Source organism: Trachypithecus francoisi, unplaced genomic scaffold (genome assembly GCF_009764315.1).
Source record: "Trachypithecus francoisi isolate TF-2019V2 unplaced genomic scaffold, Tfra_2.0 Lachesis_group8, whole genome shotgun sequence".
NCBI lineage: Eukaryota > Metazoa > Chordata > Mammalia > Primates > Cercopithecidae > Trachypithecus > Trachypithecus francoisi.
This window is the reverse complement of record NW_022681473.1, coordinates 90,445,250-90,473,042: the sequence shown is the minus strand read 5'-3', so window position 1 is coordinate 90,473,042 and position 27,793 is coordinate 90,445,250. Positions and strand designations below refer to the sequence as shown.

At 36.5% G+C, this 27,793-nt stretch overlaps 1 protein-coding gene and 1 pseudogene across 1 annotated transcript in view; both read right to left on the bottom strand.

Annotated features, from left to right (window-relative positions):
* Positions 1-1,529: 1,529 nt before the first annotated feature.
* CNTN5 (contactin 5) overlaps positions 1,530-27,793 on the bottom strand; it is a 1,344,835-nt gene continuing 1,318,571 nt past the window's right edge. The window contains exons 22-25 of the mRNA XM_033204902.1: positions 18,395-18,581; positions 17,839-17,951; positions 7,536-7,704; positions 1,530-2,299 (exon numbers count right to left, since the gene is read on the bottom strand). Of these exons, the coding sequence (XP_033060793.1) occupies positions 2,196-2,299; positions 7,536-7,704; positions 17,839-17,951; positions 18,395-18,581 (573 nt within the window). The 3' untranslated portion in view covers positions 1,530-2,195. The remainder of the gene's footprint in view (positions 2,300-7,535; positions 7,705-17,838; positions 17,952-18,394; positions 18,582-27,793) is intronic.
* On the bottom strand, positions 21,412-22,248 carry LOC117080176 (annotated as a pseudogene).

Below are 27,793 nucleotides of genomic sequence, written 5' to 3'. Positions count from 1 at the left end.
CCATATCTCTGATTCCTGTAAGAATACAACATCAGACATTCTATGTGTAAATACTCTGTCAGATATGTACCATCCGTCAGCTAATTAAAAATATTGGTTAAATTTGTCATTTGTTTAATATTTTACTGGGCTTTGCTTTCTGAGAGTGTAAGTAAGAAGTTGATTCTTAAAGTCCTTCACTAAATCTGGTTTACATCACCATGGAAAATGAAGACAATGGCTTGATTCATGAAATACATAAAATTATTTTGCATTAAAAATATTCTTTCTGCCTTTTTTTCCAGATGCACAATTCATTCATGAAAGTTACGCTATACTTGGGAGAGCTCATGTTTTACCAGTTAACCAATTAGCATCCCTGTTTTTGCAAAGTCCAGCCTCTCCCACTTTAAAGGAGGTGTTCAAGAAAGGCCACTTGGTCATAATTACTTACTTACAGGCTTATCTACTATCTGTAGTACTTACTATAATATCTGTTGACTGAGTCTTTCTTTTAACTAATTTCTTGTTTGTTTAGGGTGTCTTACATACTTTTCCCCCAAGAGAATATGTAACCTACATACAGACTTTTTACTGTGGCTCTGAAACTATTATTTTAGGATGTTCAGAACAGAAACTTCAATCACTCCTCTGATTCTACAAGGATTAACTTTGAGAGCTAGCAATTTGAGCTCCATATTGTTTCATTTTGCTTGCTATTAATGAAGCAAATATAATTAACAAGTTTAAAGTATATAAAATTATAAAACTATGTGTTGTTCTCATGTTAACATCACCTATAAAACCATAATTTTTCCAGGCTCTTCTCTGGCATATGACTTTGCAATAACTGTCCTTTCCTGCATTTGCATGAGTATGATGCCAACTCTGGCACATTCTTATGTTTGTTAGAACTTCTTTAAGGTATCTTCAAGTAGAAAATTTTCATCTCATTTTCCAACAACTCTCTAAGATCTCTCAGGCTCAAGTTGACTCTTCAAAATAGCAAATAAGGATTACTTCCCAAGCCACAGAATCAATCAGTGCATAGTTGGCTAGACTAGCTGAATCCCTGTACTGATGCCATGTTTCCACAGCTTAATTAAAAATTCAATTTATCCAAGAGAGACTGTCTTTATTTTACTAGTTGATTTTATCAGTGGTATGTGATGCATGGAACTGTTTTTAAAAATCAACCTATTTATTTCTTATGCTTGAACCATTTTAATCTACAGACTATGCAAAATTATTTGCACAACACATTTTCGTTGTCCTTAAAATTTTTGCAAAATTTTGCAATTGGAAGAAAGCCTTGGACCTAATTCAACATCTGCTTTGGCAGTAGGTAAAGAAATGGAAACGCTGTGTCCCATATTCATGTCATTTTTAAGTTAGCACCCGTGGCAGCATGTCTGCGGTTTTTAGTGATCATATTTTTTGGTGATGTTAAACCATCTTTTGTTATTAAAAATAAATATTTATTATATTTGCTGCTAGATAACATAGTACTTTATGAAAAACAATAGCACTAAAATTCATTTGGACTCAGTTTCTCTTTATCTTGCACTAATGTAAATGGCTTATTCCCTACCCTAATAACTTGCTCTAGGGGTGCATATAGAATAGCATATTGACAAATCTTGCTATTTCACTATGCAATCATACAATATTTTTCAAGAAAATTTTTGTGTACTTATCTTATAATGGGCCACATCACTGAAGTATTTTTCATATTTCCTGCTGGTTTGGAAATTGAGATATTCAGCCAAAGGGAAAATGAAAAACACTGAACTCAGTCTTAAGCAAACTTTTCATTCTCACTTTTGCATTTGTTTTGAAACAGATCTGCTAAAGGCCAGTTACTTAACAAATGGATGGCACATACTCGGAGTCATCAGATATAAAATAAAATCCAAACATATTAAAAAGGCAAAGAATACATTTGACAGAAATTACCTTTGCTTACAAAAATTCATTACATACAATGTGCATATTTTTACTGGACTAAGAACTGTCCTCTCCATTTACAAAAACCAGAGAGAAATCTGATGGATAAGTAATATTTCCCCGCAACCTCCTGTAAGTTCACCATGTATATAGTTCCAAGTTTTTAAAGCTCAAGCTCATCTCAGGATCCTGGTTCTCCACTTACACTACACTCTATTCACTGCTGTTATCAAGCTAACGCGAACAAAAGCAAATTAAGTCAGTGGTTTTCACCAGGAGGCTGAAGGAATCATCAATGCCAAGACCAACGTGACTGATGATGAAGATGTGGAGAGAGTGTGAAGGGTCGACTGAGCACTTGTGATTTTTCCACCTGTGAAAAAAGAAGCATCAAATGGAGCAAATTATTTTGGTTTTGCTTGAGCTAGGCCAGAATTGTTTTTAGTATGTAAGACTAATGAGTGCAAGATTGGTACTGTTTCTGATGAGAGTGTTCTTTATATTTATAAAATCAGACATTATCTGAGGTTCCCAAAGTTATATAGAAGGGACAAATATATATGAGATACTGTATTGAAAAGGTGATGTCATGTCTAACAAACACATCCAATCCAGAGATTTAATTTTCACCAATGATGAAAATATTTCAAATTCAGATATAAAAATAAAATCATTTAGATAGTGCACAGTTCAGAAAATGGAGCAAAAATAACAAAAGCTTGTGGCAATACGAATTCATAATTTACAGTCATGAGCTGCATAATGACATTTCAGTCCACCATGGCCTACATATTTGACAGTGGCCTCCGAGACTATTATGGAGCTGAAAAATTCCTATTGCCTAGTAATGTTGTAGCGATTATAACATAATGCAATATGTTACTCACATATTTGTGGTGATGCTGGCGTAAACAAACCTGTTCTGCTAGTTATATGAATGTGTAATGTACAGTATTTAATTGATAATGGTAACAAATGATACCTGTTATTTGGCTTATGTATTTACTATTCTATTAGTAATTATTTTAGTGTACTCCTACTTACAGAATAACAGTTAACTGTAAAACAACTTCAGGCATGTCCTTAGGAAGGGCTTCCAGAAGGAGGCATTATTATCACAAGAGATGATAGCTCCATGTGTATTATTGCCCCTGTAGACCCTCTAGTGAGACAGGATGCAGATATGGAAGGCCGATATTGATGATTCTGACCTAGGGCTAAGCCTACACTAATGTGTATATTTGTGTCTTAGTTTCTAACAAAACAGTTTAAAAAGCAAATAATATAAAATAAAATAAAAATATTAAAAAATGTATAGAACACAGATATAAAGAAAATGTTTTTTATATCTGTATTATGTATGTGTTTTAAGTGTTACCACAAAAGAAAGTTAAAAAATTTAAAAAAATTTATAAAGTAAAACAGTTACAGTAAGCTAATTTATTAGAGAAAAAGTTGTTTTTATAAATGTAATATAAATATAGCCTAAGTATACAGTGATTATAAAGTCTACGACAGTGTACAATAAAGTCATAGGCCTTCACATTCACTTGGCAATCACTCGGTGACTCACCCAGAACTTCCAGCCCTGCAAACTCTGTTCCTGTTAAGTGCCCTATAGAGGTACACCATTTTTTATCTTTTATACTAACAGTATCTTTACTGTAATTTTTCTATGTTTAGATACACAAATAGCATTGTGTTACAGTTGCCTACAGTATTCAGTACAGTATCATGTTGTATGTATCTATGGCCTAGGAGCAATAGTCTATACCATATGCCTTAGGTGTGTAGTAAGCTATACCATCTAAGTTTGTGTAAGCATACTCTATGATGTTCACACAGTGAAACTGCCTAAGGATGCATTTATCAGAACTTATCCTCATCATTAAGAAATACATGACTATGATTACTCTAGTAAATTTTAAAATCTAATAACATTATTTTATTTACTGAATTTATTTGTATGTCCTTGATTGACTATTTCAGTTGAGTGAGCTTAAATTCTAGGTTCTCATGCCAAACTTGGCAAAACATGGTGATCTTTCATCACTCTTTCTTATACCCAGGAGAAGTTCTTTTATGAGACTAAAACATTGTACACAGCTAATATATTAGAATCGCTTTTGGATTAAACTGACTGATCCAAGGTTGATTCGTCTGAAGTAGTTTTAATAGCCCTACATAACCACAAACGAAGTGATTTTAGATACTAACTTCAGGAATGGTTCTTCAAGCCAGAAGTCTTCTGAAGCATCATGATCATAATTGATTATTTAATAAATGCTTATTGTATGTCACATACTGTACAAAGCCTTTTATATATGTTATCTTATTTGATCCTCATAACATTTCTATGTGGTAAATACAATTATTTATTCCCCTCTTGCAGATGGAGCTGGGGCTTAGAAAGGCTGTAAACTTGCTTAAAGTAATTGAGGTAGGAATTAGTGGATTTAGATACTTGTGTATTATCTCTCTTAAAACAATGATTGACCTTAGTTAAAACCCTAATAATAATAATATAATCTACCACCCAGTTGCTGGAATCTTCTGTCAAGGTAATCCTCTCTGGCTAGACTAAGTGTAATGGGATTTGGGGGGGGTAATTTTAGTTGCAAAGATAGAGTCTGAATTTATTTTCCTGATGCTTAAGAGCCAGAGAATAATTTGGTAAACACACACATGCGCGTGTGCGCACACACACACACACAAATGCAAAAAGCAGTAAGTCTTTGAAAATTTTTACAGCTAATACACTACTAGAACTTATCAATCAATATATTGGAGAATGTTGCATATATTTCAACTTGTACAAAATGGGGTTATTGTGAAGCATATAGCTACTTGTGAACCATAAGAAAGGCAAGATGACAAGACTCACTGGAGTCGTATGTGCCTGCTTAATAAATAAAAAATGTGAAAACATCCTTTCTAGCTATTGGGAGTGGCTGCATCTTAATTTACATGACACTTTTATAAAAATTTCTCACTTTCAGAATGCTAAATAGGGTCTGTATCTCAAATTCCAAATACAATCTACAAAGCAAAAACATATTAATTTGATATAGCAAAACAGCCCCACAAAACAACAGAAAGAACAATGTTAGACTAAGTTCTGGCCCCAGCTATAAAACTAACTAGCTATTTCACTTGGGCAAGTCATTTGGTATCTTAGGCATTTGGTTTTCGCAATATGGTAAAAATGAAACCAATCATGACTCAGGGTCTGAGTCTAAGGTAGACAATAGTGTGACAGTTTCCCATATTGAAACTCAGGAAGTGGGGTGCACTGACCAAAATGTTATTAACTGAAATATAAAAGTTGATAATTGTTTTCTTGGCATAGAAGTTGCAATTTAAAATATCAATGGGAGAATTAAGATATCAGAAGTACTTCCAAGGTTGAGGCTGATCTTACTCCGATAATACTACAGAATCTGATTGTGTTAGAGTTGAAAGTAACCTTAGAGAGTCAGAGAAGAATAAAATACCTAACACAAAAGATTACACAAAAGAAAGATAAAATAATATATAGAAAACACCTAGTTTAATCCAGGAACATGATGAGGCCTCAGTAAATGCTCACTGTACTGCTGTCTAGGAATTTGACGTGCTGAAGCAAGAGGAAGGTTGTCGTATATTTTGCTTTTCAGGAAATAGTTTTTTAAGATGCTCTTGAAAATTCAGCACCCTCATCTGAACAGTTCAATTGTGAAATAGTTAATACAGAGACATTATAACTGTTCTTGCTGTTGAAACTATACTTTTATAAGTGAATCATAAAGTATATTAAATTTTCATGTGACCACAATAACATTTAAATTCTTAAATCTTTTCACCAGAATTTCTGAAAAAGTCAGATTTCTCCCATCTTATGTTTTGTATTTTTAAATATTCATTTAAAAATACTTTTAGGTGTACTGAAAAGTCGTGAGACTAAGGAATTCACCCAGATTCCTTAAATGTTCACAGTTTATCATTCTCGCTTTATTGTTATTTCTATACATATATCCATTTTTCTGAAACATTTGAAATGAAATTGCAGATATGATGCAGCTTTTCCTCTAGATATTTTAATGTATAGTTCCTAAAAATAAGGCTTTTAACAATATAACCACAGTACAGTTTTTTAAAAAATGAAATTAATGTTGATGTAATATCTAATTTACAAGTATGCAAATCGTATCAATTAATAATGTTCCTTATCGTGTATTTTTATGTGAGAACTTATCAAGTATCATAACTGACAGCTAAGTTATGAGGACACATGGACCTACAGAGGGGACCAGCACACGCTAGGGCTTATCAGAGGGTGGAGGTTGGGAGGAGGGAGAGGATCAGGAAAAATAACTAATGGGTATTACGCTTAATACCTGGGTGATGAAATAATCTGAACAACAAAATCCCATGACACAAGTTTACCTGTGTAACAAACCTGTACATGTACCCCTGAACTTAAAAAGTTAAAAAAATTATCAAGTATTATGTCAATAGCTTTTCCTCAAAGTTCCAGTCTGTTTCATTCTTTTCTGCACTGTATTTATCTCCCATTTCACTTGGTGGCATAAAAGAAATCACAAGCAATGCCTCTGGTCTGATTTCAAGTTGATGAATAAGTTAAATAGCACAGGGCCACATACAGAGCATGACGGGACACTTCCCTGTAGGTTGATAATTCTGCTTGGGAATGATTGCTCAACAAATGATGTTCCTAATTACCCACTAATTGTAATGAGAAAATGTTATATAATGTTCTCATAAAATTGTCTAATACTTTTAAAATTAGAAATTTGCATATCGAATTATTTTGCTGCTTTTTTTGACTACCTCTACGAAATGGTTACTTCTACATTTCTAAGATCTTGCTTCCTTTAATCAGTTTTCCCTTTGCTTATATAATAATGATGGTGGTGGTGAAGATACGTGGTTTTGGAAACAATCATACCGAGGTCTTGATCCTGGTTCTGAAACTTAGTAATAGTGTGGTCTTAGGCAAGTTACTTAAACGTTTTCTGCGAAACAGTAAAAATGTCACGTATCTCATATGATTGTTACTAAAATTAGATGATGTATGTAAAGCACTGTTGACCATGCCTGACATATAAGGGTCAGTGAAAGCTAGCAATTAGTAATATTGCTAATAATAATGTTCAATACAATGTATAATTTGTTTAGAAATCAATAAATATGGTCAAATTTTAATTTTAAAAGCTTTCCTTTAAACTCCTTATTTTCTAACAATAAAGGCAATCAAAACAACAGAAACACAGGTATGTCAAAACCAGTGTAATATCAGTTTAAAAGCCATACTCCAAAAACCAAATTGCCAGCAAGGTACTACTTGAGACCAGGACAGGCAAGGACATTTCACAAATCAGTACATTCTAATGAAAATGTCAACTCCTTTCTAGATTTGTAGAAATTCTGCAATTGTGAGCACATTACTGTGGTTCATGTTAATCAGAAGATAATATAAAAATCAGAGAGGAGAAACCCCCCAAAATCTCTGAACCATGAAATCTATCATGTCCTCAATTTTAATGACTTTCATATCATCTTGTAATTGTTGGTTGTCAGCAAATTAAACCTACTATGTCAAAACTTACCTGAATATGATGGTACCCTAATTTGAGAACTAGCTGTTCCATCTCCTCCTTCACTATACGCTCGAACTTCAATAATGTAGACTCCAGCATCTGGGAGTGGTACTACTGCTTGAAGTTTCTGTGTTTCAATAACTTGGCTGTTGCTGTCACCCTCTTGCCTATAAAAAACCTATGAGTAATAACAGAGGTTTAGACATTTGATATGAAAGATTACAAATGCACATTGACTACCTACTGAGCGTCACATTCTGAGATAAGCACAAGACCTTCAGTTTAGACAGATACACAAGCAAATGTAATGCATGTGCAATGTACTGCAGTAGAAGTATACAAAAGGGCCATGGAGGTACACGAGAGAGTTTAATTTTGTCTAGGGGTTTAGTGAAAGCCTTCCAGAGGAAGTGATGTCTGAACTACATATTTAAATATGATAGAGTGGACCACTTGGAGAAAGGGAGGAGAATTCCAGAAAGAGATAGGATAAAATGAGTAACTACATCTAAGCAATAAGGAACAATGGCATGAGGGTAGGGAATGAAGAGGGGATATATGGGAATAGTGAGGAATGAGGTTAGAGAAGTAGGTAGAGAGGAGGCAGATCATGGAGAGTCTGTTATGCGTGGTTACTGAAATGAACAATATTGTAAGGGAGTTTAGAAAGCTCATCTTCAAATAGTTTGAAAGGATTAAAGAGAAAATTTGTTAAACATATAAATAATAAATCCTTAACAATGTAGGAAACAAAAGTGAAAATTTTATTTTTTTAATTTTTACTTTTATAGTGGTTTGCTTTTTGGTAAAATCAGCATTTGGATATGTTGTGTAGCAAGGCTAAAGCTTTTTAGACATCTGTTGTGGTATCATAATTAAACATGCATGCACGGAAAACAGAATTTTGGAACTGCAAATCAGGACACAGGATAATCCTTTGTTTACATATTAAAAAAATGAAGTCCATAAAGTTTAGGTGACTCGTACAAGACTATGTGGCTAGTTAGGGTAGAAATCTCATCAGAAGATTTATATTTGATAATCACTTCAGAGCTTTTTTACTATATTGTACTATTACTCATGTGCCTCCAAAAATAGTCAAGTAAAATTTTTTTTGGTATAGTCAAGTAGCAGCAGTTAAGATGTGTTTAAATGTATTTTTATTCAGGTTCATTCTTTTTTGTGCTTTTTCATAATTGGTGTTATAAGTATGTAATGGAAAGAAAAATGGCTTTGTATTCATACAGATCTGGATATAAAACAACTTCCTACAAAACATAGCAAAAGAAAACGAAATCTCCTATGCCGTCCTGGCTGGGAAAATGTGGGCAAGTTACTAACTTTTGTAACTTCAATTTATTCTACTGTATGGTAGAGATAATAATAACAATTTTAGAGTTTTTAGGGGAGTAAAATGAGAAAGTGCATGTAGAATACCTAGCACAGGACCTGGTGCGTGATAATCTTAATAAGAGAAAGCTACTCCTTCTGTTGCCATCATTGTTTATTCACCGTTAAAGGGTTGGTATTTCAAGTGCATCATACAATATGAACTGACTTGGGAAATTAGACAAAAATCGACATGTATTTTCTTATGGAAAATGTGCTTTGAGCTTGAATTAACTTACATACAAAAAACCCAAATAATTCTTTAGAGAAGCAGTATTTCCACATATTGAAGCCTGCATGTACTTGATCCCTCTGAATTCTAGTAATAAACGATCCCTCCATTTCACTTCCTTTTTTTTTTCATTTAATTTTAAATCTACTTCACGTTCTTGGGAGGGAAGTGAATTCTCCATTTAAGTGTGATGTGCAAAAATGGCATCTATTGAAATCCTTATTATAAAGGATGCTATAGTCTCAGTGTAAATGCAAGTTGATAACTATCACCAAACATTTACTGGACATCTCATGCAGGCCGGGCATGAGTGCTACATACTGGAGATTCATCATAGAATAAGATCACATGGTTATGGTCTTCTTGGCATTTATAGTCTAATATTGAAGGCAGACAATGCAATGAAGCATGATATGTACTGCAGTGGGAAATATATTTGATGCTATAGTAATGCACAAAGTGGGTACTTAGTCAAGATTGGGGAAATCGGGAACACTTCCTGGAGGATGCCTTAAGCAGCTTTTGTCTTAAAATGTGACAAATATATCTGTATTTATGCTTTTGATTTTGCGTGGAGCATAGTGATGAATTAGAATTCTGATCATCCATGTGAGGTAATTAGAAAGCAAATTTATGGGAATGGGAAAGTATGTAAATTGGTGAGGATTGGCAGGAGAGTGACTATTTTAGAGGACACTGTTATTATGATTCAATAAATTACAATTCTTATGACAAAGAAAAATACATCCAGCAATGCATATCTAATGTTCTAGAGTTGAAGAAAAATTTGTGGATCAGTTGAGATTTAGGATTAAAAGGTAAAGACAGGGAAGAAAATCTGTGGTATCGAAAGGAGTTTCAGATTAAGTGTGGCTTTTAAACAATATATCCAGGGAGATGGAGTGCTAAACATATATATAGATCTACTAAGTGAAAAGATACATTAAATTAATAGTTAATCTTCAGTGCTTTAGAGAATATAGGCTCATTTAAAAATCCTGATTTAGAAAAGATGAATGAGAACTATGAAAAGGTTAAGGAGTTATCAAGACATGTAAAACATAGTTATTGACAGTAAGGAGTCCAGTGAGTTCTTAGAGAATATGGACATTCATAGACTGACAGTTGCAATGACAGCTATGTTTATGTATAAAGGAAATTGTGTAATGTATTGTATCAAGGCTATTCTCAAATTTTGGTATTAAAAAAAAAAATGGAGAGCAGTGGGTTGTCCAAAGAGATGATCCTAAATAGAAAATGTGATATTGCTATTCTCAAAAGCTTGATCTGGAAATGGCTATTCTATACGTTTGATGGTAGTAGAATATTGAGGTGAGTGTGCTAAACATATAACAGAGTAAATTTTTGCTGGTTATACCCAAAGTACTCCTGAGAAGGATGGCTCATATTAAGAGAAAGGCCTATTCTTCCACTGAGCATCTTGGGAAGAGTTGATGGGTACAACTGCCCTTCATAAAACAGGGTGAGGAATCTACAGCCTCAGTCACAATGGGATGGGTAGGAAGGAATCAGTACGACAATGGAAATTAGATAAATAGAAGCTGGGAGACACAGTTTCAGTGAGAAGTCACTGCGTGAAGGTTGGCTGAACACGGTTATAATGACAAGACTTCCTTTTGGGCCCTTTGCAGATGTTTGCTTGTATGTTGTTCCTTTCTAACTCTATCTCCCCAGCATTTTCAAAAAGTCTGCTTCATATATGTACTGGATATGACATGAGCCATTTCTGTTTGAATTATTTGAAATTCTGAAAAATTTCAGGCATAAATGAATGTAAAGAGGATAGTATATAATGATTTTGTACCTATCATCCAAGTTAAGTCATATATGAGTCTTTTTAATTTGTGGAAACACAGAAAAGAAGGCTGAGTCTCATATTTAGAGTGACTATAAGATGAAAGGGCCAGGCACAGTGGCTCAAGCCTGTTATCTCAGCACTTTGGGAGGCCGAGACAGGTGGATCACGAGGTCAGGAGATCGAGACCATCCTGGCTAACACAGTGAAACCTCGTCTCTACTAAAAAAAATACAAAAAACTAGCTGGGGGTGGTGGCGGGCGCCTGTAGTCCCAGCTACTCGGGAGGCTGAGGCAGGAGAATGGCATGAACCCGGGAGGCAGAGCTTGCAGTGAGCTAAGATCCGGCCACTGCACTCCAGCCTGGGCAACAGAACAAGACTCCGTCTCAAAAAAAAAAAAAAAAAAAAAAAAATGAAGGAAGAGCTGCAGAATAAAAGAAATCAGAGACTAGAGTGGCTATAGACTACAGTTCCCAAGAAGCTGGAGAAATACAGGGAAGGGCTTCAAAGTTCCAGTGGGTATGTAAAATAGTATCAACCCAAGTGTACATATATCTCAGGAATCTGGAAGCTCAGCTGATATCTCAGTTGCGTAAACAAATGAGAACCTCTGTTTGTATCTGATATGGTTTGGCTGTGTTCCCTCCCATATCTCCTCTTGAATTGTAGCTCCCACAATGCCCATGTTTTGGGAGGGACCTGGTGGGAGGTAATTGAATCACGGGGGCAGGTCTTTCCCGTGCTATTCTCATGATAGTGAATAAGTCTCACGAGATCTGACTGTTTTATAAAGGGGAATTTCCCTGCACAAGTTTTCTTCTCTTATCTGCTGCCATGTGAGACATTCATTTCACCTTCCACCATGATTGTGAGGCCTCTCCAGCCACGTGGAACTGTGAGTCCATTAAAACTCTTTCTTTTATAAATTACTCAGTCTTGGGTATGACTTTATTAGCAGTGTGAAAATGGACTAATACAATATTGATGGATTGTATAATAACTAATAAACTTTGGGCCTGATTTCCTTCTATTTGCCCCAGCTTTGTAGACAGGTAAAAAGTAGAGGTGGGTGAGGGGAGGTATATGGTGAAGGGGTTGTATATCTAGGAATGGCTATTTTCTAGATATAGACTTGAAAAACTAATAGTTTTCACTTGGATTATAGCCTGAGGTCCTGAATTCTCTCTAACTGCTTGAGTATTTTTTGAAGGGATAACAGTTTCTGTTTGTGGGGAAGGGGACATTTGCTGAAGTGAAAGCATAGCCCCTGAACATTGAGTTTTATTTTCCCTTTCACTCAAGCATAAGTCTGTGTGAAGAAAATAAGGTGGAGATAAAATGGTTGTTTTACTTTATAATCTGGGTAAAGTACTTTCATGGTGTAAAGAAAAAAATTTTCCATTTTCAAGATCATTAAAAATTATGGCTGAATATATTTTAGTCCATATGTTTCTTTTTGGCATTTCTTTAGCAACACCAGTAATGGTGAGTCTTACAACATGTGCTACAATTAGTAGGGATTCTAGATAGAGAACCCAAATTATAGGAGTTGTATAAATAAAATGTTATTTGTTTAAAAACTTTTATTTGAAAACAATAAGTCAAGGTAGGAAAACTTTTTTTTGAAGTTTTTATTTCACTTTCCCAATCATTTATAAATAAGGTATTAATAAAATAGGCAGTTGATTCTGAATTGGGGAATGTAAATACAACAGAATAAATAAAGGGACACATTTACTGACCTGAGGAAAAGTCATAAATATGCTAAATAAATTACCAAATTGGATTCAACTTCTCAATGAAAAGTTATTTTGAGTGGAAATAATTTGTATTATTATCTGGTACAATAAGGGGTGTCTACAACAGATAATCCTTTCCAACATCTTGCTGGTTCTCTCTGTGTCTGTTCCTTACTTGTTAATGGAGGGTGTGATATCTTGAAATTATTGCTATTACAGGCCGGGCGCGGTGGCTCAAGCCTGTAATCCCAGCACTTTGGGAGGCCGAGACGGGCGGATCACGAGGTCAGGAGATCCAGACCATCCTGGCTAACACGGTGAAACCCCGTCTCTACTAAAAAAATACAAAAAATTAGCCGGGCGAGATGGCGGGCGCCTGTAGTCCCAGCTACTCGGGAGGCTGAGGCGAGAGAATGGCGTAAACCCGGGAGGCGGAGCTTGCAGTGAGCCGAGATCCGGCCACTGCACTCCAGCCTGGGCGACAGAGCGAGACTCCGTCTCAAAAAAAAAAAAAAAAAAAAAAAAAAAAAAAGAAATTATTGCTATTATATCTGAATTTCTTAAAATTCCAAGAAGCCCAGGATCTCTTAGACAATCTCAAAAATAAATCTGAAAAGTTTCACCACTAGGTACTGCTTAATGTTTATCTGAATGAATTCAATTTCGATGTGTTACCTATTGGGCAATTATATATGGTTCAATTCCATCTATCTTTCATGATATTCTTGGTCACTTTTGAAGGCTCTGACAAAATTTTGTGGTAGGGAGACCTCTTTTTTTTTCCCCCCTAACATCTGTTAACAAAATTTCTGTTATCATCTTTCTCTGGTAATATCTGGTAGTTATATATGTTGCTGACACCTCAATGTCTGAAATTGAGTAAGAAAGAAAGATCTGTGCTGCTATGGTTTTAATGTGTCCCCTGCAAAATCCAGGTGTTGCCAATGTGATAGCATTCAGAGGCGGGTCTTTAACAGGTGATTATATCATAAGGACTTCTTCCCTCATGAATAGGATTAATGCCCTTATAAAAGAGGCTTCTCATGGCTGTTGGCCCTTTTGCCCTTCTGCCAAGTGAGGACGCAGTGTTCCTCCCCTCTGGAGGATGCAGCTTTCAAGGCACCATTGTGGAAACCAAAATTGGACCCTGAGACACAGAATTTGCTGGAGCCTTGATCTTGGCCTTCCCAGCCTTCAGAACTGGGAGAAGTAAATTTTTATTTTTTATAAATAACCCAGTCCCAGATACCTGTTATAGCAGCACAAAAGGACTAAGACAATGCCTTCTTAGACAATGGGTTGCTCAAATGTCGAACTCTGCTGTTTTATGCTACTTCTATAGTTTACTTTTCAAGATTTTATTAATATAAGCTTTACAATTTTATAATGTACTGATATACATTTTTATGGTGTTCTTATATTCCATGGAAAATGGCAAAATAGAATTTAAAATTCCTAGAAGTATCAATGCACATTTATTTGCCTGAAAGGAGTTCAACTACTAAAGATGAAAGGGCACTGTATTATTCCATTATATGATTTACTTTTTAAATTTTTTATTGATACATACTGAGGTACATATCTGCAGGGTAATATGATAATTTGATACATTTGTATCATCTGTAAAGATCAAATCAGGGTAATTGGGTTATCCATTACCTTAAATATTTATCTTTTTTTATGCTAAGAATACTCAGATTATTCTCATCTAGCTATTTTTAAGTATACAATAGATTATTAACTATATCACCCTTCTGATCTATCAAACACCAGATCTTATTTCTTCTATCTTATAGTATATTTGTACCCATTGATTAACCTGTCTTTGTTCCTCACTCTCCTTTCCCCTTCCTGGTCTCTGATAACAACCAGTCTCTATTTTTATGAGATCCAGTTTGTAGTACATTTTTTTCAGAATGTCTATCCTGTATATAGCATCTTAACTCTACAAAAGAATCATTTATTACATTATTTATGCACTGAGTATATGGCAAAAAAATCCACATTTCCTCCACATTTATTATGTTTTAATAACTTTCACAACTTTTCCAAGTTCTTCAATCTTAAACTGGACTTAACGTAAAAGATGGAATATATAATCCCTGCATTTTAAACCTCAGGCTTTAATCCAAAGTTCTCAGCCTCAGACCTACACATAATAAACATTTCCACTGATCCTTTCTGGTTGCAAAAGTGAAGTAGTTTGCAAAGACAGGGTGAAGATTAAGTGACCTCCCTTTTTAATATTCCAATTAATTATGGAAACTCTCCCTTTCCCCGATTAGCAAGAAATCTTCTTCCTCAAATGTTCCAAGAATCCTAGGGGCAAGTTCAGTCTTAACGGGTCAAGCGTGCCTCAAATGACCTTGTGGAAAGAAAAATGATTAGTGTCCTATATCCCTATTTTATTAATTTTTGTAAGTGACACCCATTGCGCTTAAGAAGAGGTGGCCTGCTATTATAGTGGTGCCACTCTTGGTTGGCAGTAATTTTTGGGATGTAGCAGGAATGAAAAGGATTCCTAGTACAAAAGGCTTCTCCTTCTGAGTATCATGCCCAGCCCTGGTCATTCTATATTAGTGTGCACCTCTGGAAGGTATAGTTCTTTAACTGCTGTGTGGGGATCCTTGCCAAGGGTGCAGTAGCTCCCTTCAACATCGTACTCAGAAGAGGGGCTCCAAGCTTGTGTTCTCTGGGTTATAGCTCTTTAGTTTATATTCTCTGCTATTATTTCTAAATATATATTCCTGTCCCACTGGGTCTATGTCAGGAGGAGCTTTCATCCTTGGCTGCCCTGTGAAAAACCACCCTCTGAAGAGAATCCAAACTCTGGGTTAATCCCAGTCCAGTCTGAAGTCCCCTTTCCCTCAGGGAGCCCTTCCCGTCAGCCGTTCTCTCAGTGGGGATTATCCCCACTCTTCAGAAAGGTTCTGATAAGGTTTAGTTGCAAAGGAGAAGGTTTTGAGGTCTCATTCCATTTGTTATCAGCAGATTTCTTCTGTAAGAATCAATTTTTCCTTCTCAGGGATATAAGGAAGTGCAACCATTTCAAGAAATAAAAGGGAAAAAATATCTTTGGCAATGTGTGCCTACTTGTCATTAATTTATACAATGAAAATAGACTATGCTAGTGATTCTTCCCCCGGCAACAAGGTATTCCAACGTGACTTGTGTTATCTTTATTAAGAGGGAACTAGAGGCAACTTTTCAAGATCAGTTTCTTTGTTAAAATTTAAAAAATTTTACCTAATGAGACATGCTCCTCCAATAACAGTAAGAAACGGTATCTGTTTTTTCATGAGAACATTTTATATGCCAAGCATTTTATACAAGTTCTTCTTTAGAAAATCCTGTGTAATTTGTATTATTATTGCTATTTTTGCCGTTTGTGAAGTTAATAAAATAAAACTGAGAAAGTTTAAACAACTTACTCAAATTACTCAACTAGGATTTGAGCTGAAGTCTATCTACATCAGTGGCCAGTGATATATTTTCCTCTAAACAACAACAAATGGCAAGGTTATGCTGGAAAAAAATACATATTTGATAATACACATACATAAATAACTGCATAAGACATTTCTATCTGGGCCAACATTATTCATCCATTCTAGAAACATTGGGAACAAGAAATAAGATACAGTTATTGCCTTTGAGGACTTCAGTCTGTTTGGGGAGATAGTTATATATAAAAAGTAAGAACAATGACTGGGATAGAGGTGTCAAATGTGAACAAAGAGTAGTGGCAACCAGCCTGGGATCCCTACGCCCAAGCTCAGTCGAGTATTTTTTCTAGTTATATGGTATTTCTCTATTCTCACTTGAAAGGTACTTAAACCTTATGAGACTTCCAGTTGACCCTACATGTTTATCTGGTTTTCTCTTGCATTCTACTTTGCCTCTCTAGTTTGGGATATTGTTCATCATAGTTCTAATGATTTTAGATTGATTCTTGAATGGTCTATCATATTTCTCACCTAACTGCTATCCCTAAGCATTACACAGTATATTTGCCTAAGAGGAGAAGTTGTGAGAATATGGTCTTTTGGGGAACGGTATGGAAAGAGAGGAGTGAGGGAATGGTATAGAAAATGACCCACCTGACCTTCCTGCAAAAGATCAAATTCAATATTCCCGAGCATTAGTGACGGATTTGTGTGTGTGTGTGTGTGTGTGTGTGTGTATGTCTGTGATCTATCCTAATTACAGTAGGTAACAAATGCTAGTTTGTGTAATATAATATTAATGGAAATTAATTTAAAATATTACATTTATAACTTCAGTTTTTAGCTCCTCAAATTTTAGCATTTTATATATTGAATACTGTGTTACCATCTCTGATAGTTGAAAACCACCTATAATGATACCTTCCAGTCTAAATATTATCACTGAAATATTTTAAACTATTATATTAATATATTTTATTACATTAAAAATATTGTGAATATTCAACTAATGATTCTGTGTGAAGTTTAATGCAACAAACAGAATCTGACATTATAGAACAAGAATTTGAAATTAAGCCAATTCAATACATAGATCACATATATTTAAAAATCAGGTAACAGTTATTTTTCAAAAACAAACTGCACGTGTTATCAAATTTCCAGATCTTACTGTCACATAACAGAATAACTGTATGTAAATGTGGGGTCTGTTTTGGAGCTTGCTGTGTCTCTCCCTGGATTTTTTGTTTTCTATCTAGTGTTCTGGTCCTTGCATTTTTCTTTTCTTCTCCTGTTTCCTTGCTAATAGAAAGTCTTTCCACTAAAACGAAATGGTCCTATATTTGTCAGCTGCCAGCAAAATTAGTCTCCTGGAGGCATATGCCAGAATTCTCTGCCTAAATTCTGCTGGTCCTAATACCATGCTTCACGGAATCATCTTCGCACTACATTCAAATTGTCACTACTTTTCCTACTCCTTCCCTTTCTGTGCCTTGTGCAGTTGAAACTAATTTTGACTGCCTTGGCTTCTCTATCTATAGGAAGGCTATGCTTCTAAGATACAGATAGAAAATGATTGAGGAAAAATAGGTTTGTTAATGGGTCTTTTTATGCCTTATTAATTTTCCATCTTCATAATAACAATTTCGGAGATGAGTATCTATGCAAAAGAGTGAAGAAATACTGACCTTGTAACCCACAACTTCAGATTCGTTGGCTAATGGTATGACGGGTTCCCAGCCCAGAGAAACCTGAGAGCCTTGCTGCTCCCACCTGAGGTTGCTAGGTGCTTGACTAGGGGCTGCAAAATAAAAAGTGAGAGTGAACTGACAAGGATTCTTAAATACATTTCTTCATTTAATTCCTTGTGAGTATCTCACTCTTTTCTCCTGCTTAGTAGTTGGCTGGCAATCTAGGCTTCCTTCCAGCTAGAGTCTGATAAGGAGGGTTTTGCTCCAGAAGTGTCATTTTAATAGCTACTCTAGTGAGCTTTTGAACTTGAATCCTTTTATCTCCCTTCTGTGTCAAAATTGCTTAGCCTTGTTTCACAGGAAGATAACCTTTGTCTACTCTGAATGCGAAATTTTCTGAGCTAGTTTTAGGATTCAGATCTAAGCACTGAAGCAAGACTATGAATCAAAACTCCCCTTTACCTCTGCTTATTATGCACCTCACATGGCTTTGAGAAATGTTATAAGCTATTTCCCCTTTGCCTGAAACAAACAAAAAGCCCAGGTCACTTACGGGATTTCTTGGTGGTTGCACTCACTTCACTGCTAGGTGGCCCATATCCAGCTCCATTGTAAGCCCTCACTGTGAAGTGATATAACGTATTTCCTTCTAATCCTGTTAGGATGACGAAAGACTCATTCCCTCTAGTTTTGACTGTTTCTGCTGTATCTTCTTGTTCCATGTCTTTCCAGTAACCAACCTGTCAACAAATTGTCATATGGCAGGTTAATTTTAAAGCTTCCTCTGTGCTTGTGTGTGGCTGCTTGAATTTTTCCCTTTTTTGGATGTTGCTGGAGTCCACTCATAGGAAGAAATCACTCCTATATCACCCAATTAACAGATCTTACTAATAAGGCCAAAATATGTTCCTAATTACTGTCTGCTTTGCATCTGTGTAAATTGCAGCACTATAGCAATACTCAAAAAAACAACCAAAGCTGCTACCTTGTAGCCTGGTGGCATGAAGGAGTGAAAATGCATCCTGACATTAAAGAAGAATCGTTCAAAGAAATTGGAGTCCTTTTCTCTCATAGGTCATCAGAACAATTTACCATTCAAAACCATGAAACTTCAAATGAATTATCTGAGTATGTGGCATCTGAATATATCCTCTTGAGCTTCACATAAAGATGAATCACACAAGCTGTATCAGTTTAATGGAGAAGAGGTAGCAGAACACTGAATACTCTGGAGTGGTTTAAATGTAGAGAAACAGCATTGTCAGGATCTGGGGGTAGGGAGGGTCGAGGGAGGCAGAAAGGAACAGCTTTCTGTCAAAGCCCTTTTTATGCATTGAAATCATCTTTCCTGGTTAGGAGCTTGTGCTAACTGGCTTCAGCAAACTCGATCCCTTTGTGAGACTCAATGACTGTCCCACAATTAAGCTAAAGCTTTACTCTGTTCAGGCACTAGAACTTAACTACCTATCAATGCAACAAAGAGTAGCTTTCTCCTTCTACTTCGTTACTGTTGATAGAGGCAGGAGGCAGAGAAATTCTAGGCAGACAGAAATGGGTTCCCAGTGAAACTGCACCTTCAAACTGAGACGCCTGAAACCTGTGGCCTGAAGCAAGAACTTCTATTCCTTTTTGCCCATTCTCTTCTGATTAGTTTTTCTGAATAATGCCTTTTTACCAATCAAATCTTGCCTTTTCCAAAACTACCTATGGCCCACCCCCACCATCCTGTGAATAAAAACATCCCACCATCAGTCAGAAGCGATGAGAGAGGGCTGCATTTCAGAGGAGAGACAGCTTGACCTCAGGGAAGAGACAACCTAACTTTGGGGAAGGCAACCTGCCCTTTCCATCCCCTTTCCAGCTCCCCTCTCCACTGAGAGCCATTTTCATTGCTCAGTAACATTTTCCACCTTCCCCATCCTTCAGTTCGTCCATGTGACCTCATTCTTCTTGGACATCAGACAAGAGCTCAGGGCCCACTGAGTGCAGGTACCTAGAAAGTCTGTCACACCAGCCCTTTGCCCTCACCAGTGGAAGGTAGTTGTCCCATGTGATGAGGCAAGGGGTCAACTGAGCTGCTAACACACAGCTGTCCACAAATGGCAGGACTAAGAGAGTGCTCTAACCCTCATTCTGGGGTTTCGGGGTCACAGGTACCCTCATCTGGGCACTGCTGTGGGCCCCACACAGAGCTTGCTCCTGTCAGATGAGTTACTAACACACAGCCATCCATGGACGGTGGAGGTAAGAGAGCACTGTAACACTCCCTCTGGGGTTTCAGGGTTGCAGACACTCTCACCTGGGAACCAATGCAGGCCCCACACAGAGCTTGCTTCTGTCAGCTGAGCTGCTCTCACACAGCTGTCCGGAGACAGCAGAGCTAAGAGAGCACTGTTAACATTGTCTCTGGGGCTTAGGCGTCACAGGCACCTGGCACCACCTGGGCACTACCGTGGGCCCCACATGGAGATTTTTCCTGCCAACAGTTGGACTGGCTGGCAGGATCCTGCATTTATCCATGCGCGCCTGTTCTGGCTGTGGGGCCCCACATGGAGCTTATTATGTGCTTCCTCCCACAAAGGCTTGAATGCGGCAGGCCGAGTAAATGGGGCCACCCCTGTCACAAGTCTGATGAAGGGGCTGAGAAAAATCCTGCGTTACTGTTGTGAAGGTCATAAGAGAGTAATTCTCCCCCCTCCCCAACTTAATTACTGTGGTGAAAATAGTAGATTACTGGACCCATTTCATCCTCCTTCGTGTTTTGTGTACTGTGGAGTCTAGAAAGCCAAACATGTTTTCCAGATTCTCTTTCAGCTAAGGGTGCTAATGGTGCTGCTATACTCTGTGGGCAGTGGGAAGTTTAATTGGAATTTGGAGACATTCTGGAACATGTCTAGGATTGCCTCTTCCAGTGGTGACCATAGGAAGTCATTATAGACTCTGATCTCAAGAATGAACATTTTGATTACCATGACATATTAAGGACCTCAACCAACCTCAGTGCTACCTGAAAGCAAAAGGAACAAGAAATGGAAAGAAGGGGAAGGAAGTTACAAATTGCAACTACACCTTTATGAAATGAAGACCACAGTAATTAGCCACATTTTTTTCCTCGTCTTTTGTGTGTTTTTATAAACGTTAAATTACTTTAGCCTCTTCATATCTTCTGATATTTTATATGGAGTGTGTTATTGGTAGTAACTTTCTGATGTACTTCCCTAAAGGAGGGGCAAGTTTTCACCATGAGATGGACAAATTGACTGATGGGACTTTCTTTTCTTCCCCCTGTTGGGGAAAGGGTTAGCACATTTTCATTTATAGAAGAGATATTTGCATTATGTTAGTATGAAACAAGCTTATTTATAACTTCTTCAAGAAATTCCACCCTGATTGCATCCCTGTCAATTGCTCATCTCTTTCTGAGCTTCAAACAAAACAAAACAGAAGAGCAGTAAGTTTCAAAAGGATGTCGGTGGAGACCTTTTATAGATGAAACTGACTTCTAGAAGCCACCTGGCCAAACATATGCACAGCTGGAGAAAATAGACTGTGAAGCTAGGTCTAGCTGTAAAATATCTCAGGTACCCAATTAGTTCCAGTTATTCTGCATCTGTGGATTTAAAATGACCATCATCCACAGTAGAATAGATGTGCCCCTCATTGCTCAGAAAATCCATAGCTTGCTTGACTGAGGATACGGACATGCATTTGATCTGGTTCTTGAGTTCCTGAAAGTTCAATCCTTCAGGTCTTGGGCAAGCCTTAATCAAATTCAACACCTGGTTTTGGGCCACAGTGAGGCCATTTACTGGCATGAAGCTATTCCCACCAAAGTACCCTGCTTCGCTCTTCCCTGGATTGCTGATAGGTGCTCTCCCTGCTGCGGGCTGGCTGTTCACTTTGCTTAGTATCGTGTGCATTGATCAGTTCCAGAATATGTATGGTGAACTCATTCATATCCTCCAGGGACATGATCTTAAAGCCACCAGGCTCTTTTTGTTCTGACAAGATCTCAGGTGGCCTGCCACTTTCACATATGTTTCTGGAGGAACTATAGTGTTTTCACTGCTGGTGTCATCTGTGTCAACCCATTGGTGAACATCCATGGGTGCAGCTGTCATGTCATCTATTTTGTAAACAATGTTGTTTGAAGCCCTCTCTGCATGTCTGATGATCCCCACAAGAGTGACTTGTGAAATCTCAACACTGCCAATTTTGAACACTTCATCAACCAAAGTGACAGAAAGCATTGGAGATACAGTGTGAGGTTCAATGTGCTGTACTCAGGCTCGTGATTTCTTTTCTGCCAAAGAAGGTGCCCGTGATCCAAAGCCTCCCCGGGACTGCGTGTATTCACCAACTCCCCTATGAGGAGCTGCTATAGCTTTCAAATCCACTGTTCCACATGTAGGCTGTGATTCTTTGGGGAAGAGGCCAGGAAGGTTAGGTCTGGGGAAGTTGCGGAACACCCCAGAACCAGGGGGCTGCCATACCACTCTAGTCACTTTTCTCTCGTTTAGTGGTTCTTAAGCTGGAGTTGAGGTTACACAATATTCACAAGTCACATGCACTTTCTAAGGTTGAACCTACTCTTCATTTAGTTTTTCCTCAGATGTAGATTTCCACAACCCACGAACTTTGAATTCTCTATGTAAAATCACTTGAAACCAAATTAAAATCATTAAAAAGATATCAATAATTAAAATTAGAGCACAGCTTATCATTTTAATACCTTCATACAATTATTTTCTTTGTGTATCACTTCCTATATTATTTATATATTTAAAATAATTATACTTTTTATGTCCTGCTTTCGTTCTCTTATATAAAAATATTTTCTTATTTTAAAAATAACATTCTATCATATGCCTATGTACCACATATTATTTAACCATTGTTGTACTGTAAAGCATTTTGATAGCTTCTAATTATTGCTCTTTTAATTAAAATGCTGCCATGGAAATATTCATATTGCTCCTTTAATTAAAATGCTGCTATGGAAATCTTCATACACCCTGTTTTCCACATATTAGATTAATTTCCCAGAATAGACCTCAGAAAGGAGATTATGGGTTCCAAAGTTGTAAAGCCAGAAAGTCTATATGTGAATTCTACTTTTGGTATTTGTAAGCCACAATATAATGGGACAAGTCAGTTAACCAGTGAATCTCTGCATCTTTATTTATATAACAGAGAAAATAGTACTTCTCTCAGGCTTGCAAATGATTTTTAGAGAGCTTCCCTGCTGTTCAACTGCTTAAACCATTGTTTCTCGATATTTTAACATTTCTGATTTTTATTATTTGTAAGTATAATTTTTTTATCCTTCATATTATTTTGGTTTTCTGATTTTTATCTCTCAAAAATTATTTTTATTTAAAATTATAATGTACATAATATTATTATTAGTGGTAGACAGGAAGTATGAATTCCGACTCATCTAATACCTATAGGAGAGTATAGAGACTAACCTAAATAAAGAGAATGGCTTTTTTTGTTTGTTTGTTTTTGAGACAGAGTCTCACTGTATTGCCCAGGCTGGAATGTAATGGCACAATCTCAACTCACTGCAACCTCAAGCTCCTGGGTTCAAGTGATTCTCCTGCTTCAGCCTCCCGAGTAGCTGGGATTACAGGTGCCTGCCGCCATGCCTGGCTAATTTTTGTAGTTTCAGTAGAGATGAGGTTTCACCACGTTGGCCAGGCTGGTCTTAAACTCCTGACCTCAAGTGATCCACCTGCCTCGGTTTCCCAAAGTGCTGGACAGGTGTGAGCCACCATGCCCGACCAAAGATGGTTCTTCTTAGTAGACACTCCATTTTTTCCAAAGCTGATTCTCCAAGGTAATAATTATTTTAACTGTGCATATAGTATATTTGATTTTCTGATGTGATGATTCTATGATAGTCATGTCATACAATGCAGTTTCATGAAGTTATGAAATCTAAAACTCATGAGTTCTGCCATATGCAGCTGTTGATTACTGGGTGAGTTGTGAACTTTCCCCTACTTTTAAATTTTCATTCAGTCATATAAAACCATTGAGTAGTTCTTCCTATGATTTTGTCTTTGCTTATCCAATTTTTCACACTTCTTAAAATATTTTTTTGGAGCCATTTTAGAGTCACAGCAAAATTGAAAGGAAGGTACAGAGATCTCCCATATCTCCCTGACCATTACACATGCACAACACATCATCTTATCAAGGTTTTTTTTTTTTTTACTTGTCACGTTTTTAAAAAAATTTCTATTTTTTAGTTTTCCATTTTTTTTTTTTATCTCAATAGGTGTTTGGGGAATCAGTGCTGTTTGGTTATGTAGATACGTTCTTTAGTGGTGATTTCTGAGATTTTGGTGCACCTATCACCCAAGCAGTGTATACTGTACCCAGTGCGAGAACTTTTATCCCTTGTCACCCCCTACCATTCCCTCTGAATCCCCAAAGTCTAAGGTATCATTCTTACAACTTTGCTTCCTCATAGCTTAGTTCGTACATGAGTGAGAACATACAATGTTTGGTTTTCCATTCCTGAGGTACTGCACTTAGAATAATAGTCTACAATTTCACCAAGGTTGCTGTGAAGCCATTATTTCATTCTTTTTTTTTTTTTTTAATGGCTGAGTAGTATTCCACAGTGTATATACCACATTTTCTTTATCCACTCATCGATCGATAGGCATTTGGGCTGGTTTCGTATTTTTGCAATTGCTAATTGTGCTGCTATAAACATGTGTGTGCAAGTATCTTTTTCATATCATGACTTCCTTTCCTCTGGTTAGATACTTAGTAGTAGGGTAGCTGGATCGAATGGTAGATCTACTTTTAGTACTTTAAGGAATCTCCACACTGTTTTCCATAGTGGTTGTACTAGTTTACATTCCCACCAACAGTGTAAAAGTGTAACTTTTTCACCACATCCATGCCAACATCTATTCTTTTTTGCTTTTTTGATTATGGTCATTGTTGCAGGAGCGAGGTGGTATCACATTGTGGTTTTGATTTGTATTTCCCTGATCATTAGTGATGTTGAGTATTTTTCCATGTGCTTGCTGGCAGTTTGCATATCTTCTTTTGAGAATTATTCATGTTCTTTGCCCACTTTTTGATGGGATTGTGTATTTTTTTCTTGCTGAGTTGTTTATTTTGTAGATTCTGGTATTAGTCCTTTGCTAGATGTATAGATTGTGAGGATTCTCTCCCACTCTGCGGGTTGTCTGTTAACCTGCTGATTATTTTTATTGCCGTGCGGAAGCTTTTTAGTTTAATTAAGTCCCATCTATTTATCTTTGTTTTTATTGCATTTGCTTTTGGTTTCTTGGTCATGAAGTCTTTGCCTAAGTCAATGTTTACATGGGTTTTTCTGATGTGATATTCTAGAATCTTTATGGTTTCAGGTCTTAGATTTAAGTCTTTGATCCATCTTGAGTTGATTTTTGTATAAGGTGAGAGATGAGGATCCAGTTTCATTTTCAACATGTGGCTTGCCAATTATCCTAGCACCATTTGTTGAATTGGCTGTCCTTTCTCACTTTATGTTTTTGTTTGATTTGTCAAAGATCAGTTGGCTGTAAGTATTTGGCTTTATTTCTGGGTTCTCTATCCTGTTTCATTGTTCTGTGAGCCTATTTTTATACCAGTACTGTGCTGTTTGGGTGACTATGGTCTTATAGTACAGTTTGAAGTGAGGCAGTGCGATGCCTCCAGATTTGTTCTTTTTGCTTAGTCTTCCTTTGGCTACATGGGCTCTTTTTTGGTTCCATGTGGATTTTAGGATTTTTTTTTCTAGTTCAGTGAAGAATGATGGTGGTATTTTGATGGAAATTGCATTGAATGGCTAGATTGCTTTTGGCAGTATGGTCATTTTGACAATATTGATTCGACCCATCCATGAGCATGATATGTTTCAATTTGTGTTGTCTACGATTTCCTTCAGCAGTGTTTTGTAGTTTTCCTTGTAGAGGTCTTCCACAGACTTGGTTAGGTATAATCCTAAGTATTTTTTTTTTTCAGCTACCATAAAAGGGGTTGAGTTCTTGATTTGATTCTCAGGTGGGTTGCTGTTGGTGTATAGCAGAGCTATTGATTTGTGTATATTAATTTTGTTTGCTGAAACTTTGCTGAATTCATTTATCAGTGCTAGGAGCTTTTTGGATGAGTCTTTAGTGTTTTCATGTATACAATCATATAGTTAGCAAACAGTGACAGTTTGACTCCCTCTTTACCAATTTGGATGCCCTTTATTTCTTTTTGTTGTCTGATTGCTCTGGGTAGAACTTCCAGTACTATGTTGAATAGAAGTGGTGAAAGTAAGCATCCTTGCCTTGTTCCAGTTCTCAGGGGAAATGCTTTCAAGTTTTCCCCATTCATAATATTGGCTGTGGGTTTGTCATAGCTGGGTTTTATCACCTTAAAGTATGTCCCTTCCATACCAATTTTGTTCAGGGTTTCAATCATAAAGAGATGCTAGATTTTGTCAAATGCTTTTCCTGTGTCTATTGAGATGATTATGTGATTTTAAATTCTGCTTATGTGGTATATCACATTTACTGATTTACATGTTAAACCATCCCTGCATTCCTGGTATGAAACCCACTTGATCATGGTGGATTATCTTTCTGACATAAAGATTTTTGCATCTATGTTCATCAGGGATATTGGTCTGTAGTTTTCTATTTTTGTTATGTCATTTCCTGGTTTTGGTATTAGGGTGATACTGGCTTCATTGAACGATTTAGGGAGGATTCCCTCTTTCTCTGTCTTTTGGTATAGTGGCAATAGGATTGGTACCAATTCTTATTTGATGTCTGATAGAATTCATCTGTGAATCCATGTGATCCTGGACTTTTTTTTGTTGGCAATTTTTAAATAATCATTTTAATCTCACTGCTCATTATTGGTCTGTTCAGAGATTCTATGTTTCTTGGTTTAATCTAGGAGTGTTGTATATTTCCAGGAATTTATCCATCTCCTCTGGATTTTCTAGTTTATGCAAGTAAAGGTGTTCATCATAGCCTTCAATGGTATTTTGTATTTCTGTGGTATCAGTTGTAATATCTCCTGTTTTGTTTCTAACTGAGCTTATTTAGATCTTCTCTCTTCTTTTCTTCTTTAATCATGCTAATGGTCTATCAATTTTACTTATATTTTCAAAGAACCAGCTTTTTGTTTCATTTATCTTTTGTATTTTTCTGTTTTTTGTTTCAATTTTATTTAGTTCTTCTCTTGTCTTTGTTATTTCTTTTCTTCGCTGGCTGTGGGTTTGGATTTTTTTGTTTCTTCAGTTCTGTGTGGTGTGACCTTAGATTGTCTATTTGTGCTCTTTCAGACTTTTTAATCTAGTCATTTACTACTGTGAACTTTCTTCTTATCTCTTAGCTTTTTCTGTATCTCAGAGGTTTTGATAGGTTGTGTCACTATTATCATTTAGTTCAAAGAATTTTTAAATTTCCATCTTGATTTCATTGTTGACCCAACGATCATTGAGGAGCAGGTTTTTTGATTTCCATGTATTTGCATGGTTTTGAGGATTCCTTTTTGAATTGATCCCCAATTTTATTCCACTGTGGTCTGAGAGACTACTTGATATAATTTTGATTTTCTTAAATTTACTGAGACTTGTTTTGTGGCCTATCATATGGTCTGTCTTGGAGAATGTTCCATGTGCTGATGTATAGAATGTATATTCTACAGTTGTTGGGTAGAATGTTCTGTAAATATCTGTTAAGTCCATTTGTTCTAGAGTATAGTTTAAGTCCATTGTTTCTATGTTGACTTTCTGTCTTGATCTATCTATTGCTGTCAGTGGAGTATTACAGTCTCCCACCATTATTGTGTTGTCATGTATCTCATTCCTTAGGTCTAGTATTAATTGTTTTATAAACTTGGAAGCTCCAATGTTAGGTGCATATACATTTAAAATTATGATATTTTCCTGTTGGACTAGTCCTTTTAT